Source organism: Podarcis erhardii (assembly GCF_964252035.2).
Source record: "Podarcis erhardii genome assembly, chromosome: 4".
NCBI classification, from domain to species: domain Eukaryota; kingdom Metazoa; phylum Chordata; class Lepidosauria; order Squamata; family Lacertidae; genus Podarcis; species Podarcis erhardii.
In genome coordinates this window covers 92,538,576-92,555,614 of record NC_138508.1, presented here as the reverse complement: position 1 = coordinate 92,555,614, position 17,039 = coordinate 92,538,576, and the positions used below count along the sequence as shown (strand labels likewise).

At 43.7% G+C, this 17,039-nt stretch overlaps 1 protein-coding gene across 1 annotated transcript; it reads right to left on the bottom strand.

The window, feature by feature from the left end:
* Positions 1-10,650: 10,650 nt before the first annotated feature.
* LOC309340678 (uncharacterized protein) lies at positions 10,651-15,434 on the bottom strand (the record flags this gene model as incomplete). Its single annotated transcript, XM_081859559.1, has 8 exons — positions 10,651-11,173; positions 11,390-11,441; positions 11,572-11,676; positions 11,764-11,847; positions 11,954-12,047; positions 12,229-12,308; positions 12,439-12,663; positions 15,429-15,434. 6 exons carry the CDS (start codon positions 15,432-15,434, stop codon positions 11,668-11,670), a joined length of 498 nt encoding a protein of 165 aa, XP_081715685.1. The 3' UTR covers positions 10,651-11,173; positions 11,390-11,441; positions 11,572-11,667.
* Positions 15,435-17,039: the final 1,605 nt, after the last annotated feature.

Below are 17,039 nucleotides of genomic sequence, written 5' to 3'. Positions count from 1 at the left end.
CCCCCTTCCTTAGTAAGTCTTTAATTTTGTTATAATATGAATATCGATCTCTTCAATTTCCTTTGGCAAATGTACAAAGTATAGCTGTTCTTCTATTAAAAAATGTCAAGGCTAAAAAAATAAAATCTTATTAATTTGCAATTGACAGTGGCATCGTAGCCAGCCTAAATGCCGAACTGTGAAACTTATTACAGTTCTTCACTTTTGAGGAGGTTGTCTTTATCACTTCAAAGAATTAGCCTGTTAGTTAAGTGCTGCTAACTCCGTCTGAGTGTCCTGTAAGTGCTTCAGAGGGATTTCCTAGTTCCTGTCAGACTACCCCGTGGGGTGTGAAGAATCCCTATATCTTATTTAGTTCAATTAGCTTTCTGAGCACTTGAGAGTGCTTGACTGCAAATTCCCTCTCCTTTGCGTGAATAGCAGAGACCCTGGAGGAGCATCAGCTTGTCTGGTTCTTTGCAAGTGCATCGTTTTGGAGCCATAACACATCTGATACAGGTTCATAAGCAGGTAATATTTATTAAAGTTTCAAAAAAGTTACAAGAATAAGAAAAAGAAAAAGAAAGAAAAAGAAGCAAAAAATACAAAATACAGAAAAGTAAAAACAATTAAAAACAAATCAACCTTTCCATGTCTTGTCTTTCATTTGCTTGTTTCCCTGACCTCCTCACACCTCCCTTTTTTGTATTCTAGTTCAATTAGCGATTTCAGCAAATCCTTTCCATTTTTGCTTTTATCTTAATAATTTATCTTAATATATTATAACTTTGCATTCTCACCTATTAACAATCCATTTTTACATACTCCTTTGTAACATTACTGCTAAAACCACATAACTTCATTCCAACATCCTTCTAACATTCCTTAATTTTACAGTGTTTCTGTAGATAGTCTTTAAATTTCTTCCAATCTTCTTCTACCAACTTCTCCCAGGTCTCGGATTCTGCCAGTCATTTCCGCCAGTTCCATGTACTCCATCACCTTCATCTGCCATTCTTCCCGGGTGGGTAGATCTTGTGTCTTCCAATACTTTGCGATGAGTATTCTTGCTGTTGTTGTGGCATACATAAAAAAACTTCTATCCTTCTTTGACACCAATTGGCCGACCATGCCCAGGAGAAAGGCCTCTGGTTTCTTCAAAAAGGTATATTTAAATACCTTTTTCATTTCATTATAAATCATCTCCCAGAAAGCCTTAATCCTTGGGCACGTCCACCAAAGGTGAAAGAATGTACCTTCAGTCTCTTTACATTTCCAACATTTATTATCAGGCAAATGATAGATTTTTGCAAGCTTGACTGGTGTCATGTACCACCTGTATATCATTTTCATAATATTCTCTCTTAAGGCATTACATGCCGCAGGTTCATAAGCAGGTTTGTTCATTCCATGTTTCTACCAGATTAGCCTGCTTCTGTCTATTAAAGGGCAGGGCATAATCATATACTCTCAGCAACAGCCATCTTCCCCTGTAGATATTTGTGTTTTGTTTGGTAGAGCCAGTGCCTTCACTGAGGTCTGCACTACCAGTGAACTAATGTCTGGGCAAGAGACCAGTTCAATGAACAGGGCAATGCCCGCCAAAATTTGTCCCTACGCTAGAAAATCTGAAACACTCACCTCTTTTACTTAGCTTACCCTTTGATCTCATGGAAACTTCACTGAACATCTCTGGTAAATGTAAGGAATAAAGGATATTGGCTTGTATCCAACTAAATCCTCCTCAGTAGGCCCACTGAAATGAATGAAACTAAGTTTGGCTATGGACATAGCTTGAAACATGGCAATGTTGTTTCCCCCTGTCCTGCTGCGTTTCAAATCACATTTTCACATTGCCGTTCACAGGAGAGAAGGAACAGAGCTTGATCCGCCCAATATGCGTTACCTGGATTATTTCTGTATGCCAAACTCCCCAACCTCTGATTCACTGAAGCTGCTATTTATTCATGTGCTAATGAGCCTGTCTGAAGAGTACACACCCCAAGACCCTCCAAGTGTCCCTATTTTCCAGGGACAGTCAGAGATTTACAGAAGCTGTCCCAGTTTCTGATCTGATCCTGGAATGTCCCACTTTTGCTTAGGACATCTCTATATTCATCAGAGAAATGTTGAAGGGTATGGAAGACGTCCCTATATTTATTGGAGAAATATTGGAAGGCATGGAGTTATGTGACACCCCCAAGTCAAGTAACTATACAACCTTTAGAAGACAACTGAAGGCAGCTCTGTATAGTGGAATTGGAAACTGCTCAGAGTGGCTGGGGCAATCCAGTCAGATGGGGGGTATTATTATTATTATTATTACTATTATTAATGTCTGTTTTGATTGGAGAAATGTTGGAGGGTATGTAGTGCTTTATAAATCCTTTAAAATGTTTGCTTAAAAATAATTTTGCTGCCCTTAGCGACTGAAGCTTTTTAAGTGTGTGAGTTTAGCTCTCATTCTCCTGATTTCTCCTGCTGCTGAAAAGTTTGTGGAAATCACCCTCTGCTTCGCTAAGACTACTTTAAAATGTGGAGAAAGTGCTTAGGAAAACTTTGACTAGGAAATGGTAAGCGTAAACATACAGGCAAGTCTACACTCTTCGCAAATGTGATAAAGTACATCACTGGCAGGCACTCATTTTGCCTCAGGCCACAAACTGAAAACAGTATTTTGAGCATCTACAGGATAAAAACTAAGAAGACATCTGAAGGAAGACAGCAGGAAATGCAGGTGGCTTTGGAAATTTTTCTTTGGACCCCAAAATAGGAATATGATTGGCTTTTTCTAAAGCAACAGCAGTGCTCTCACTGTTGCTCACAGATAATTCCTTTAAACAGTAAAGGGGGATGTATGTGCATGCACACATTTCACATTTTACTCAGCTGTAAAATGCTGCATGAATTCTTCTTTTTAGGTCTCTGGCTTGGAAGCCATCATTATGCAAGTTGAAGGAAAGGGTGTGTCTGGCACACTAGCTGAAGCTGGGCAAAGTTAATCCTGGCCACTGTTGCTACCTGAGCATCTAGGGGAAAACTTCCAGAGTTAATCTCTCACATGTTTATTCATAGTACTATAGTCACTTCTTCAGCACATACCCACACTGTTCACAGACTCTCCCAGAGTCTATTTTCCAGGGACAGTCTTGGATTTACAGAAGCCACCCCGGTTTCTGATTTGATCCTGGAATGTCCCACTTTTCCTTAAAAGGTAAAGGGACCCCTGACAATTAAGTCCAGTCAAGAACGACTCTGGGGTTGCAGCCCTCATCTTGCTTTACAGGCCAAGGGAGCTGGCATTTGTCCGCTTCCGCAGACTGTTTTTCCAGGTTATGTGCCCAGCATGACTAAGCCACTTCTGGCGAAACCAGAGCAGCGCATGGAAACACCGTTTACCTTCCCACCAGAGTGGTACCTATTTATCTACTAGCACTGCGTGCTTTCAAACTCCTAGGTTGGCAGGAGCAGGGACCGAGCAACGGGAGCTCACCCCGTTGTGGGGATTCGAACTGCCAACCTTTCAATCGGCAAGCCCAAGTGGCACAGTGGTTTAACCCACAGCACCCCCTCTTTTCCTTAGGACGTTCCTATTTTCATTGCATAAATGTTGGACGGTATGAAGTTATGTGACCCGCCCCGCGAGCCAAGGTGATAAGTACAGCAGCTATACAGTGGAACCTCAGTTTTCTTAGTCTATTGCATATGGTATGTGTTCTCAGTGGCGTAGCGTGGGGGTGCAGGGGGGGCGGCCTCACTGGGCGCAACATCTGGGGGTTAGGGTTAGGGGGCGCAAATCCACGGGTTAGGGGGCACAAATCCACGGGTTAGGGGGTGCAAATTACTTGCCTTGCCCTGGGTGCTGACAACCCATGCTACGCCACTGTGTGTCCTATTGTTCGTTTTTACATTCCTAAATATTGATCTGCTTGTAAAATACAGCTAATTTTTAAGCTTCTGTGACTAATGGCAGTGGTCATACTGTTCATGGTTTATCCTAAAAGGAAACGAGAGAGTCCCTGCTATAAACAATAGCCATCATTTGCTGAAAACTGTTTGAGCTAAGTATTTGTGTATGGCACATCTTATGCTGGCAATGATCTCCTCATGAGATCAGGAAAAGGGGGGGGCACTTTTATAATCATCTCCATTGTAACAGCAGTGATTTCACATTGATGGATGTGTCAAAACAAATTCTCAACAGACTAATGAATCAGATTCATTGTCAATCATTCCCTTTCTTCGATTGTACTTCCTAATTGTGTAAGTAAACCACAGTAAGAGACATTAGCAACCCACTTATCCAACTCTATATCTGAGCTGGGGAAAATGGGAAGAGGTTTAATGAAATAATTTTCATGAGTTGAATGCAAAGGAAGAATTAATACACTTTTTGGAAAGAAAGCTGGGGTGGAACAGTCAATTGCCCTTACTCAAGCTCTGGATATAAGGGGTGAGAAACAGCCATTTTCAGAGGTTCTTTGAATGATTTCAGTAATCATGCAGGGAGTTGCCTGCTTTGAGTTTGAAGCCTGGAGGCTCACTGTATGCTTTAGATCCCTGGGAGTGCAGGCTTCTCAAATGTGTGGAGATCGTCTGTAAGTACAGAAAGCTCCTTCTTCCAGGCACTCAGTTTTCCTGGATGGCAACCTGAATGACACAGTTAGTTCACCTGACCCTAAACCCATGTGTCTTACTGGCCTCATTCAAAGAATCTCCAAAGAGGGCTTTCAGTTTGGCTCATGTCAGCTAGAACTGCTCATTATGAAGTCAACTATAACACCATGCAAAAAAATTATAAAATAAAATTATGGAACACAAAACACTTACACAATGTGCAATGGACACCCAGTAGTCGTTTGTGATAAGGGATGCTTATATGAACACAGCTTAGTTGTGCCCGTTATTTGTATACAGGCAGTCTCCATTTCAGTTCCTAGCATCTCCCACTGGGAGAAAGATCCCTTGGGTAGCCATTGGGCTGGATGGACTACTGATCTGATCCAACAACACAAACACACATACACTCCTTGTTATGAAGATCTGATTGTACACTCTCTTCTGTCCTTGCCCCGGGTGAATCCTCTGTACATTTCTCATGCATGCATTTCCTTAATGTCCTCTTAATTCTTACCTAACCAATCCGCTGTTCAGAAGCCACTGCCTATTTTCATGAGACCCTCATCAATGTTTTGTGATACTTCCAGACATTCCAGGTGACGGCAACAACCAAGGCTGCCTCATTATAACTTATTGTTCATTACATTTGTAGCCTACCTTTCTTCCTTTGAAGCATGCTAGGCACCACACATGGTTCTCTCCTTTCCCAATTTTATCCTGTTAGGAAGGTTAAGCTGAGAGGTGATGACTGGTCTAATGATTCTCCTACCTGGACAGTTATCTTTCCACAAGGGCCGACATTGATGCCGAAATAATAATAATAATCCAGCATCGCCTGAGCTCGGCAAATGCGGCTTTCTCGCTATTGAAGTGCAGAGTGTTTGAGGACCGGGACATTCACAGGGAAATCAAAATGCTTGTTAACAAAGCTATTGTACTACCAACCTTACTGTATGCTTGTGAAACATGGACTACTTATAAACACCATATCCAGCTCCTCAAAAGATCCCATCAACGGTGTCTCTGAAATTTTTTTACACATCACTTGGGAAGACAGGCGAACTAATACCAGTGTACTGGAAGAAGCAAAGATCACCAGTTTTGAAGCAATGATTCTTAAACATCAAGTTTGTTTGACTGGTCACGTTGGACGGATGCCTGATTATCGTCTTCCAAAGCAGCTACTCTATTCTGAACTTTAAAATGGAAAGCGTAATGATGGTGGTCAACAAAAGAGGTTTAAAGACTGTCTCAAAGCAAATCTAAAGAAAATGTAGTATAAACACCAACAACTGGGAAACACTTGCCTACAAGCGCTGCAATTGGAGAACAGCCTTTTCCAAAGGTGTCATGGGCTTTGAAGACACTCGAACTCAGGACACATGGGAGAATTGTGCTAAGAGGAAGACACGCTTGCCAAACCCTCACCATGAGAAACTCCTGCCCAGAAACCAATGTCCCACTGTGGAAGGACGTGTGGATCCAGAATTGGTCTCCACAGTCACTTACGGACTCATTGTTAAAACTGTGTTTATGGAAGACAATCTTACCCGGCTATGAGTGATTGCCAAAGAAGAAGGTCCAAGGATACTGGGTGACCCTCATAGCTGAGTGAAGATCGGTCCTAGTCTAACACCCTAATTGCTGCATTACAGTTGTCCACTATTTACTAGGTTTTCTTATTGAGAGGTCTGCATCTCTCTCTCTCTCTCTCTTAGACCTGAGCTCTATTCACAAGTGTGTAGGCTTATAAATGCACAGATGAATGACTGGAATCAAACGCACCCCTTCCATCAGCAACCTATGTGGTTTTAGCAGAAGAAACAGGCAGATCTGTATGTATTTCTATGTATGAGAAGGGCACTTGCCTTTCGTGTATAACTTCACATTTATGGCTATTCTCAGATCTTCTGCTGAATACGAAGAAGCCCTGTGTGGGCAGGACTGTGTTGCAGATGGATGAATCTATCCATTGTTCGTTTCCCTCCATTTCTCATTTTCCCATTTTTAAGTTTGGTTTGTCACGTTTATGCCAGTGATTTTCCCATTATAGAATGCACGCTTTATGTTACTTCCACTAATATATACACATTTTGGACTTTTCTGCAACATACTTTTTTTTTCTTTTTTTGAGAACTGCATTGTAAAGTTAGTAAAAGTGAAAATTTCAAAGGACAGCTATGGTTCATTTCATGTATTGGTTCAGGAAACTCAAAGTGGTTAGGTTCTCATTAAAATTTGAACTGAATGAATCTTTCCCCCACAACTATATAGAGATTGAAACTGATGTTCTTAATATGTCCTGGTGGGAAAGAAGACAGTGGCCATATATGACGTATTTTAAATAATTTTCCTAAACTGATTTTCACCAATGATCATATCTGGTCACAACCCACTGGGGTAAATTAAGGACCTAATTTTCAGGGATCAGCAAAATCCAGACATTACAATATATCAATCCTCCGTTTTGCATCTCATTTAGCTTGTTTTGTGGTAGAATAGCTCCAGAAAATAAACCTCTGTTGTCACTGAAAATCTCACATATTTAATAATTTTGTTACGTAACTATGTAATAACTATGTAATAATTACATAACATATCCAATTCCTTCAAGACTTATTCATTTTATTACATAGTTATGTAATAAAATGAATAAGTCTTGAAGGAATTAGATACATTGTAATTGGTTGGATATTTTTCATTTTAATCTATTCACAACTGACACTAGTTCATATTTTCATTCTTTTGTAATATTTCTATTTCTTTTTCTATTCCCTCTCAGTCAGGCTTCTCCTAACAACTTTTTTTTCAAGTACAAGAATAATCTCACTCTGTTTTTCAATCTCACTGGTCTAATAACATCCAAATTCCATCTTGATTTCATCATAATATTTATAATTCATAATAGCCACCAAGGAGTCCATCCACTTCTAATTGTACTTGATATTTACATAAATAAATAATTGTTTTATCTTTTGGGAAAGTTCTCTGATATATTATTTTCTTTTTATTATTTTTTTCAAAAAAGATCTTTAAATATTTAAAATTCAACATGTGCCGAAAGATGCTGTTAGCTTGAATAAAAATCATTAAAAATGCATTTTATGCTATTAAATATTGCATAATTTCTTTGACAGATTTTCAAGTGCATCACATGAGACCATTGTATCCCTATCCTGAAGGCAATCCTAAACTTGGGCCAAAAATAATTTTTAAAAATCCTCTTTGTTGTGGAGAAGTAGCATAATCCATAATAGATGGGCTATGGCTTAACGAATAATCTTTAAGGAGCTTGGAAGAAAGGGTAGCTTAAAAGTATTATGCTATGTGTGGTGTGTAGCAGTTGCTTTCAGATTACTTAAATGGCTTAAAACTTTAATTGAAAGTGCTTTTTTCCTCTCCAGCTTAGTCTAAGTTTACATAAGAATGTGACAGGAGAGACATATAAAAAGTGAAAGGCAGTGTACTTTCATCCAAGACCCTTCAGGCTAAACTTGCTTATGACTGTGGCAATCAGCATCAGACAAATCTGATGCATTTTTATTTAATAATACAAAATTGTCTAGTTGGCTGGCCTCCTCAAACAGAACAAACCAAATGTGTTGGTTGGGTGGGGCTTCGGTGAAGGTTTAACAGAACTTTTTGGGTGGGTATTGATTTTGAGTTAAAACATTAACTATAATCTTTGGTACTTTCCCACTAAATCCTTAATGTGAGGTGAGGAAAACACAGCCTTTGAGGGCCTTGTTCTCTACGTGATCTTAATTGTGTGGAAGAAGACAGTGGGCCTTCATCTCCAGGTCCCATCTCCATCACTGGGTCCCGATCTTCCCCTCCACCATCTATGTGTCAGAGGGAATGTCTGAAAGGGGGAGCCTGTGCCATCTGCTTAGTGTCACCCATGATTTAACATAGTAAGGTGAGAAAGACTTTGTGCCGGTCATCAGGCAATGTCTTCTTCCACCTGCCTTACCCCACGCTCCAGCCTTAGGAGTCTTCATAAGGGAGCTGTTTCCAGAGGAAGAACTGTGAGGGGAGAGAGACTTTGTGCTGGCCATCAAGCAATGGCTTCTTCTACTTGCCTTGCTTACCCCCTCCAGCCCTAGGAGCCTTTCCCAGACCATGACTTTGAGAAACAGCAAAAGCAGCTGGAAAGAGAGAAAAGCTCAGGGATACAAATAATTTTTTAAGTTGTGTGCCCTTGTCTCTCATTTTGATCCCTTTGCATGGTTTTGTATGTTTTGTGGTATTTTATGCAGTGTGACTTCATTGGTTATAGCTTCATAATTCTTTATTGTTATTGTTAAGTGTAAACTGTTTGCAGTGGTACATCAGGTTACAGATGCTTCAGGTTACAGACTCTACTAACCCAGAAATAGTACCTCAGGTTAAGAGCTTTGCTTCAGGATGAGAACAGAAATTGTGTGGTGGCGGTGCAGTGGCAGCGGGAGGCTGTCGCTGTCTTTTTAATGTGAGCTATATACAAGTATTTACAAAAGCAGTTCATACAGAGTACCTGCACCTTAGGGCAAACGAATACTCTCCACCACAGCACCACCACACCACACCACAACCACAATTACTGTTGAGCAGGCTTTCCTTTTTAAAACAGGTGATAGCCAATCACATTCCTGCTGAGTCACACTGACCCAGCACTTCACAGAGTATTGCATCATCCTGTAGAAGCCTGCAGACTTACTCAGTATCCTGCGAATCCCAACAGAGGCCCCATTAGCTAAATGGTACCTCAGGTTAAGAACAGTTTCAGGTTAAGAACGGACCTCCAGAACAAATTAAGTTCTTAACCTGAGGTACCACTGTAATTATTATTTGCTGATATTTGATTTTACTGTTTACTATTATATTCTAATGGATTATTGAATTTTGCTTTACAGTGGTGCCCCGCAAGATGAATGCCTCGCAAGACGGAAAACCCACTAGACGAAAGGGTTTTCCGTTTTGGAGGTGCTTCGCAAAACGAATTTCCTATGGGCTTGCTTCGCAAGACGAAAATGTCTTGCGAGTTCCTGCGGGTTTTTTTCCCTCCCCCCCCTTTTCTAAGCCACTAAACCGCTTATCAGCTGATCCGCTAATCCACTAAGCCGCTTAACAGCTGATCCGCTAAGCCACTTATCAGCTGATCCGCTAAGCCGCTAAGCCGCTTAACAGCTGATCCGCTAAGCCGCTTATCAGCTGATCCGCTAAGCCACTAAGCCGCTAATAGCGCTAAACCGCTAAGCCGCTAATGGGCTTGCTTCGCAAGACAAAAAAACCGCAAGACGAAGAGACTCGCGGAACGGATTCTTTTCGTCTTGCGAGGCACCACTGTATTTGATATAAGTGGTTTGTTTTAAAGCTATGTTATTATTACTTTTTTTCTTTTGGATCAGATTGCTATTAGGTGTGTGATGTTTGCTCTCTATTTTATGGTTTCTTCACCTTGTAAACTGGCTTGTGTATAGTAATGTAGAAAGGCGGTAAACAAATTAAAAGTGAATTGAAATAATGAAAGGAAAGCGAAAACCCCTGCCTTTTCCCCTGGGCGCCTGAGGTCCAGCTCCGAGGGCCTTCTGGTGGTTCCCTCACTACGAGAAGTGAGGTTACAGGGAACCAGGCAGAGGGCCTTCTTGGTAGTGGCGCCCACCCTGTGGAACACCCTCCCATCAGATGTCAAGGAAATAAAAAACTACCTGACTTTTAGAAGACACTCCCAATACCAATTAAAACCCATATTTTATTGGTCCTTGGGCAAGTTTTCTTCAAAGCGATCCCTCCCTGAATGCCTCTGTTTGTTTCACCACTATTTGTTTGTCCTCTTCCTCTGGACCCAAATTACATGGAGAGCCTGATGGAGATGAAGTTGGAAGCAAATCCTGTCACTGGTCCCTCACTGAAAAGATGCAACCGAAACTTAGGCAGCATACATCTAAAACACATTGCTTCTCCCCGAGGATTCTTGGAACTGCAGTTTACCTTTCAAAGAGCTACAGTTCCAGCCCCCTTAACAACAGAAAAGTGCCCAGATCAATGGAAGACAATAACACAATGAAATTCAAAACAGTAACAATTTATTGCACGTTGATTCAAAATCCATTAAAAACAATTTAGTTTAAGGAATGCAAGAAAACTGATCAGCTTGATCCAGTGACACCAGAGAGAGCCATTTTTAAATAACTCAAGGGCTGTCACATGGAAGATGCAGCCAGCTTTTTTTCTCCTGCTCTGGACGGTAGGACTCAAACCAATGGCTTCAGGATACAACAAAGGAGATTCCGACTGAACATTATTCAACAGAGGAATGGACTCCCCTGGAAGGTGATGGACTCTCCTTCCTTGCAGGTTTTAAAGCAGAGATTAGATGTCCATCTTTCTTTCTTTCTTTCTTTCTTTCTTTCTTTCTTTCTTTCTTTCTTCTGCCCAATCTCAGTCCATATTTCATGGCTGCTTAAATCATCTGTCCCTCTCCTGATTCTCAGTGCCTCTTCTTCTGCCAGTCTTTGGCCAGTTGAGATGTCCAAATAGAACAGCAATTTCTTCAAGGAGGAAAATCATAACTCCTCAATGATGATGTCATCTGGATGGAAAAGAATAAAAAAGAGAGAAAATCAGTTCAGTCCTCTCCGCTTCTTGTAGCTGGAGTCAGTCTGGGTGCTGCCCTCCCAGGCCAGGTGGGAAAGGCCTGCCAGGCAGGGAGCAGGTCCTGCAGGACTCCCAGCAAGAAGACCTGGGAGGTGTGTCTTGGGCAAACAAGGGACAAGGGAGTTCACTGTCCCCAAGGTGTGGGGCTTACCTTCTTTCAGATCATTCCTGAAACAAGCCAGCTCCGGACGAATTACTGTGTTCTGCAGAGGAAAGACAAATATGAGTCAGATGACACTATTACTCCACCCTGGATGGGTGTAAGAGAAGCAGCCCCACCCAGGAAGGATGGAAACAACCAAAGAACTGAATACAGGAAGGCAAAATACTTACTCTGAGGTTCAGGAATCTTCGTGAAAGGGCCAGCAGCAGGGCTATACTGCTGGCCGCTAATTTCCTTTGGTCTTCACTCCCCAAAAGGGCGTAATATCAGAGGTCCTGCGGGATGAAAGAAATGGGACAGTTAGTTGGACAGTTAGACGGGGGCAACCCTAAAACCACTCCTGGTGCTATCAGGATACTTACGGTAAGCAACTGGAGAAGGGTGCTAGTATTGGGGGCTTCTAGGAGGAGACCCCCCAGCAGGCTCTGGAATGGCCTCTTCAGTTCCTGTGGGAAAAGAGAGAAGAGAGGTTGAGTGCTGCTGGGTTAAATTTTGTAAGAGTGTGGGAAGAAGAAAGAGCTGTGCAAAGAGAAGTTAAAGCAGAGGACATACCTCTTTGTCCTCCTCTGCGCTCCCCAGAACTGCCTCTGTTGTTCTATGGAGGATCGTACTCACCACAGAGGGACTGAAGTGGGGTCTCATAAAACTGGAGAGAGAAAGGGAAGGGGTTAGACAGTGCCTCCTCCAAGTCTCCCCTGTCCCCTTCTCCCTCCTGCCTAACTTGCCCACCCAAAGCTCCCCCTGGAGTTCTGCCCCCCTGCAGCCCCGCCCAGTCCAAGGACCCCATTCAACTCAAAGACCCCACTCACCTCAAAGACTCCGCTCACCTCAACTGCAGGAGGGCCTCGAAGGCCAGGGCCAGGCTCAGGGGGCGATCCCTGAAGTACTCCAAGTGGCCGAGGATGTTCTAGAAGAGAGCAGAGGAGGAAAGTCAGCTCCTTCCAGGAGTCTCCAGAGGACAGGGCTCCAACCCCAAACGCCAGCCCCTCTCTGCCCCTCCCTCCTCATGGGGGTCCCTCACACCACCCATCACTCACCAGAATGGCTTTGGCCGTCTCCTCCTTGGAGTACTTCAGGGTTCGGAGCCCCCTGAGCTGAGCTGCCTGGCAGTCCTGGATGATGCCCAGGAGATAAAGCTGATCTTTGTCTAGCAGCTGAAAGGCAAAAGTCAGGCTGTCAGTTCCTTGGGGGGGGAGGGCTCCTCCACATCTGAGAGTGCAGAGTGGAGTGCAAAAGGGGGGCAAGTCTGAGGGATCCCATCCCTGCTGGCAGAGAGAGAAAGGAGGCCCCAAGTGCTATGGGTTTAAGAGCTCCAACCCAAAGGAAAGACAAGCATTGCCAGCTGTTAAAGGGCTGCTCTGCCTCATCTTCTTAGGACAGCCCTGCCCTTCCTGGAGAGGGAGGAGACCCCTAGGAGGGTCCTCCAAGCATCAAGGTGTCCCAGAAGAGGAGTAGAACATGAGGAAGGGGGTAGAGCCTTTCTTGGAGCCAGAGAGACCCCCAGGAAGGGGGAGAAGGCCAATGTTGTAGGGCAGCTGCAGAGATGCAAAATTGAGCCAGGCAGAGGTGTAGTGTTTGGAGGGCTGGACTGGGGGGACCTGGGAGAGCAGAGTTCAAATCTCCTTTCAGCCATGAAGCTCCCTGGTGGACCAGAGAGCTAAAGCTGTGGAAGCGACCCAGGACTCACACCCCGCCCCCAGGAGACCAAGAGAAGGCAATGGAATGGTACTTACAGTCTGCACATCTTTACGAAAAATCCCCCCCTATCTAAGCTAACTACCTAGCTGAAATTTCCACCCAAGTTGTCACCATGGAAACCCCTCCACCTGGACCAGGCCCCTCCTGAGAGGTGATGCTTCTCTGTCAAAACTTGGAGGCACCTTCTGTTCCGCCTGCAGCTGGGCTGCATCTTCTATCCACAGATTCACATCGGCATTTCACATCCTTCTTGCTGCAGCCCCATTTCCAAAGGGAGACCACCCCCACATCCTTCAAAGCAGGCTAGGGGTCTCCATAGCGCAGCATTGGACCATCTGCTTTGCATGCAGGCCTTCTGTCCTGGGAATGCCCCCCCCCCCCATTCAAAACCCTGGATAGCTGCTGCCAGTCAGCGCAGACTAGTTGAAGAAGGATATTGAGCAGCTGGAAGGTGAGCAGAGGAGGGCAACCAGGATGATGAAGGGTCTGGAAACCAAGCCTGATGAGGAACGGTTGAGGCAGTTGGAAGCCAAGCCTCATGAGGAATGGTTGAGGCAGCTGGGTACGTTTACCCTGGAGAAGAGGAGACTGAGAGGAAAGAGGAGAGCCATCTTCCAACATCTGAGGGCTGCAAGAGGCAGCAAGCTTTGTTTTCTGCTGCTCCAGAGGGGAGGACAGGAGAGGAGATTCGGACTAAACATTAGCAAGAACTTTCTAATGGTAAGACTCTGTGGGACGGTGATAGACTCTCCTTCCTTGGAGGCTTTTAAGTAGAGGTTGGATGCCAATCTGTGAGGGATTCATTTGCAATTTGGGGAGCGCATGGCACTGGCCTACTTTACAGGGTTGTTGTAACCACACAGGGCTGCTGAGCATCCAAAAGTGCCTGACAAATGCTGAGCCTTCCATTTCACTGTGGGGAACAGCTGCAGCGCATCAGGAGGCGTCCCTCAACTTCTGTTTCTTCTCTCTCCTGCAGCCACAGGGGCCGGGCTGGATTACCAAATAGGCAGAGTAGGCAATGGCCTATGGGCCCCACACTTTTTAGGGGTCAATGGGTAAAAATAATATTGATTTGATCTTGAAAGACAACTATAATCTTTCTTACTTCAATCTTATTATAGTGTGCACCTTAGGCCTGCCCCCCGCCCAGATTTTGACTGCCAGGGGGCCTCTACAGGGTTTAATTAGCAGGTCTTTTTTATCTCCTTTTTTCCAGAACACACCTGTTTCTTAGCTCAAATTTTAATGATTTTTAGGAAACAGTAATCTCCTGCTCATGGCGATGACTGCACAGTTGCCAATTTGTGCAGTGCTCGCTCCCAGCGTTCCTGCCCCCACATTCTGTAGTGAGCGGCAGTTATCGGATGAACTGTGGTTTAACGGCCAGTCCCCTCTACCCGGGGGGGGGGGGTCTGTTTACTATTATATTCTAATGTATTATTGAACACAGTGGTACCTTGGGTTAAGAACTTAATCATTCTGGAGGTCCGTTCTTAACCTGAAACTGTTCTTAACCTGAGGTACCACTTTAGCTAATGGGGCCTCCTGCTGCCGCCACACCACCGGAGCATGATTTCTGTTCTCATCCTGAAGCAAAGTTCTTAACCCAAGGTACTATTTCTGGGTTAGCGGAGTCTGTAACCAGAAGCGTCTGTAACCTGAAGCGTCTGTAACCCGAGGTACCACTGTATTGCTTTATTTGATGTAAGTTTTTTTTATATATTTTAAAGCTATGTTGTTGTTATTACTTTTTTCTTTTGGATCAGATTGCTATTAGGTGTGTGGTGTTTGCTCTCTATTTCATTGTTTCTTCACCTTGTAAACTGGCTTGTGTATAGTAATATAGAAAGGCGGTAAACAAATTAAAAGTGAATTGAAATAATGAAATGAAATTTAAACCCCTGCCTTTTCCCCTGGACCCATGAGGTCCAGTTCCAAGGGCCTTCTGGCGGTTCCCTCACTGCAAGAAGTGAGGTTACAGGGAACCAGGCAGAGGGCCTTCTCAATAGTGGCACCCGCCCTGTGGAGTGCCCTCCTGTCAGATGTCAAGCATATAAACAACTATCTGACTTTTAGAAGACATCTGAAGGAAACTATGTTTAGGGAAGTTTTTAATGTTTGACGTTTTGATGTTTTATTATGTTTTTAATATTCTGTTGGGAGCCGCCCAGAGTGGCTGGGGAAACCTAGCCAGATGGGAGGGGTATAAATAATAATAAATTATAAGAAATAACAAATTATTATTATTATTATGGTTATTATGATTATTCATCCACATAATTAAGCTTGTCCACCCATACTGGGTTTATGTGGAGAATGTACTTACCTGCATAGGTATTCTATGGGGCTGCCACCTTGCCGATATGGATTCATGAGCATTTGAAAAAGGGCCCTTGCAGATGCAAATCTCCCTGTCTAAATGTCTTTGAGCCATTGCAAGACCTTCTGAATGTGAGCAACTGTCAACCTTTTTCACCCAGCTCCAGGACCTACAAACCTTAACTGGGACAAAAAAAGTTGAAGGGTATGCCAACTCTTTAGTAGAGCACCATTTCCCACTGTGTTCTAGCATCCTCAGTGGGGAAATGATGTTATTCTAAGCAGTAACCACCAAGGGGAAGGTATTTCAAGCACCAGAGAACCTTCTCCCCAGTGGAAGCTGGCATGAATGATTTCCTTCTGTGGATGCTGGAAATTGTCTATTCCAGGGAGGTGGTGTTCTCTCTGCCACCTCTTCTGCCACATCCCCCTTCTGCTGACCCCAGGAAGGTATGTGGGTCCTTGGGGGAACTGGGGGAAGGGGGGTGACAGTAGGTGCTTCGAGAACCCATAAAATGTTTTGTAAATGCTAGTTAGCACTGAGTCACTTTCAGGTTGATCATTCTGAGCAACTGCATTAGGTCACGTCCGTAGCATTGCTAGGTTGCACACATGTACCATTCATACAAAATGGCAACCCTGTGGAGCACCTAAAACTGATACTACTACTACTACTACTACTAATAATAATAATAATTTAATATTTATACCCCGCCCATCAGGCTGGGCTTCCCAACCACTCTGGGAGGCTTCCAACAAAATATTAAAATACAGTAATGCATCAAACATGAAAAGCTTCCCTAAACAGGGCTGCCTTCAGATGTCTTCTAAAAGTCTGGTAGCCATTGTTCTCTTTGACATCTGATGGGAGGGCGTTCCACAGGGCAGGTGCCACTACTGAGAAGGCCCTCTGCCCGGTTCCCTGTAACTTGGCTTCTCGCAGTGAGGGAGAAGGCCCTCGGCGCTGGACCTCAGTGTCCAGGTAGAACGATGGGGGTGGAAACACTCCTTCAGATATAGAAGAGTTTGGATTTGATATCCCACTTTATTACTACCCAAAGTAGTCTCAAAGCAGCTAACATTCTCCTTTCCCTTCCCACAACAAACACTCTGTGAGGTAAGTGGGGCTGAGAGACTTCAGAGAAGTGTGACTAGCCCAAGGTTACCCAGTAACTACATGTGGAGGAGCAGGGAATCGAACCCGGTTCACCAGATTACGAGTCTATCGCTCTTAACCACCACACCACACTGGCTCTAATATACTGGATATAAATGCATTCCATGTGGTCACCTGGTACTGGACTCAGGCCACAGAGCACAGTGCCCAGGTTTAATTTATGCCAAGACTCTTGCACATGTAATAATTGCATAGAAGGGGGAATTTTGACATGGGCATCCATGACAAGCTACACTATGCCAAAACAAGTTGGTCCTACTGAAACCCCTCATCCACACAACCATTAAAGATACAGTCCTCCACAGTACGTGGTTGCACTCTTATTGGGACAAAAGACAATACATTATATTCCATTCCTTGAAAGCTATATAAATCTATCAGGACAATATATTTTAAAAAGCACTTGTTTTTACCCCTGATAGCTTAAGCAATCTAAGCCCG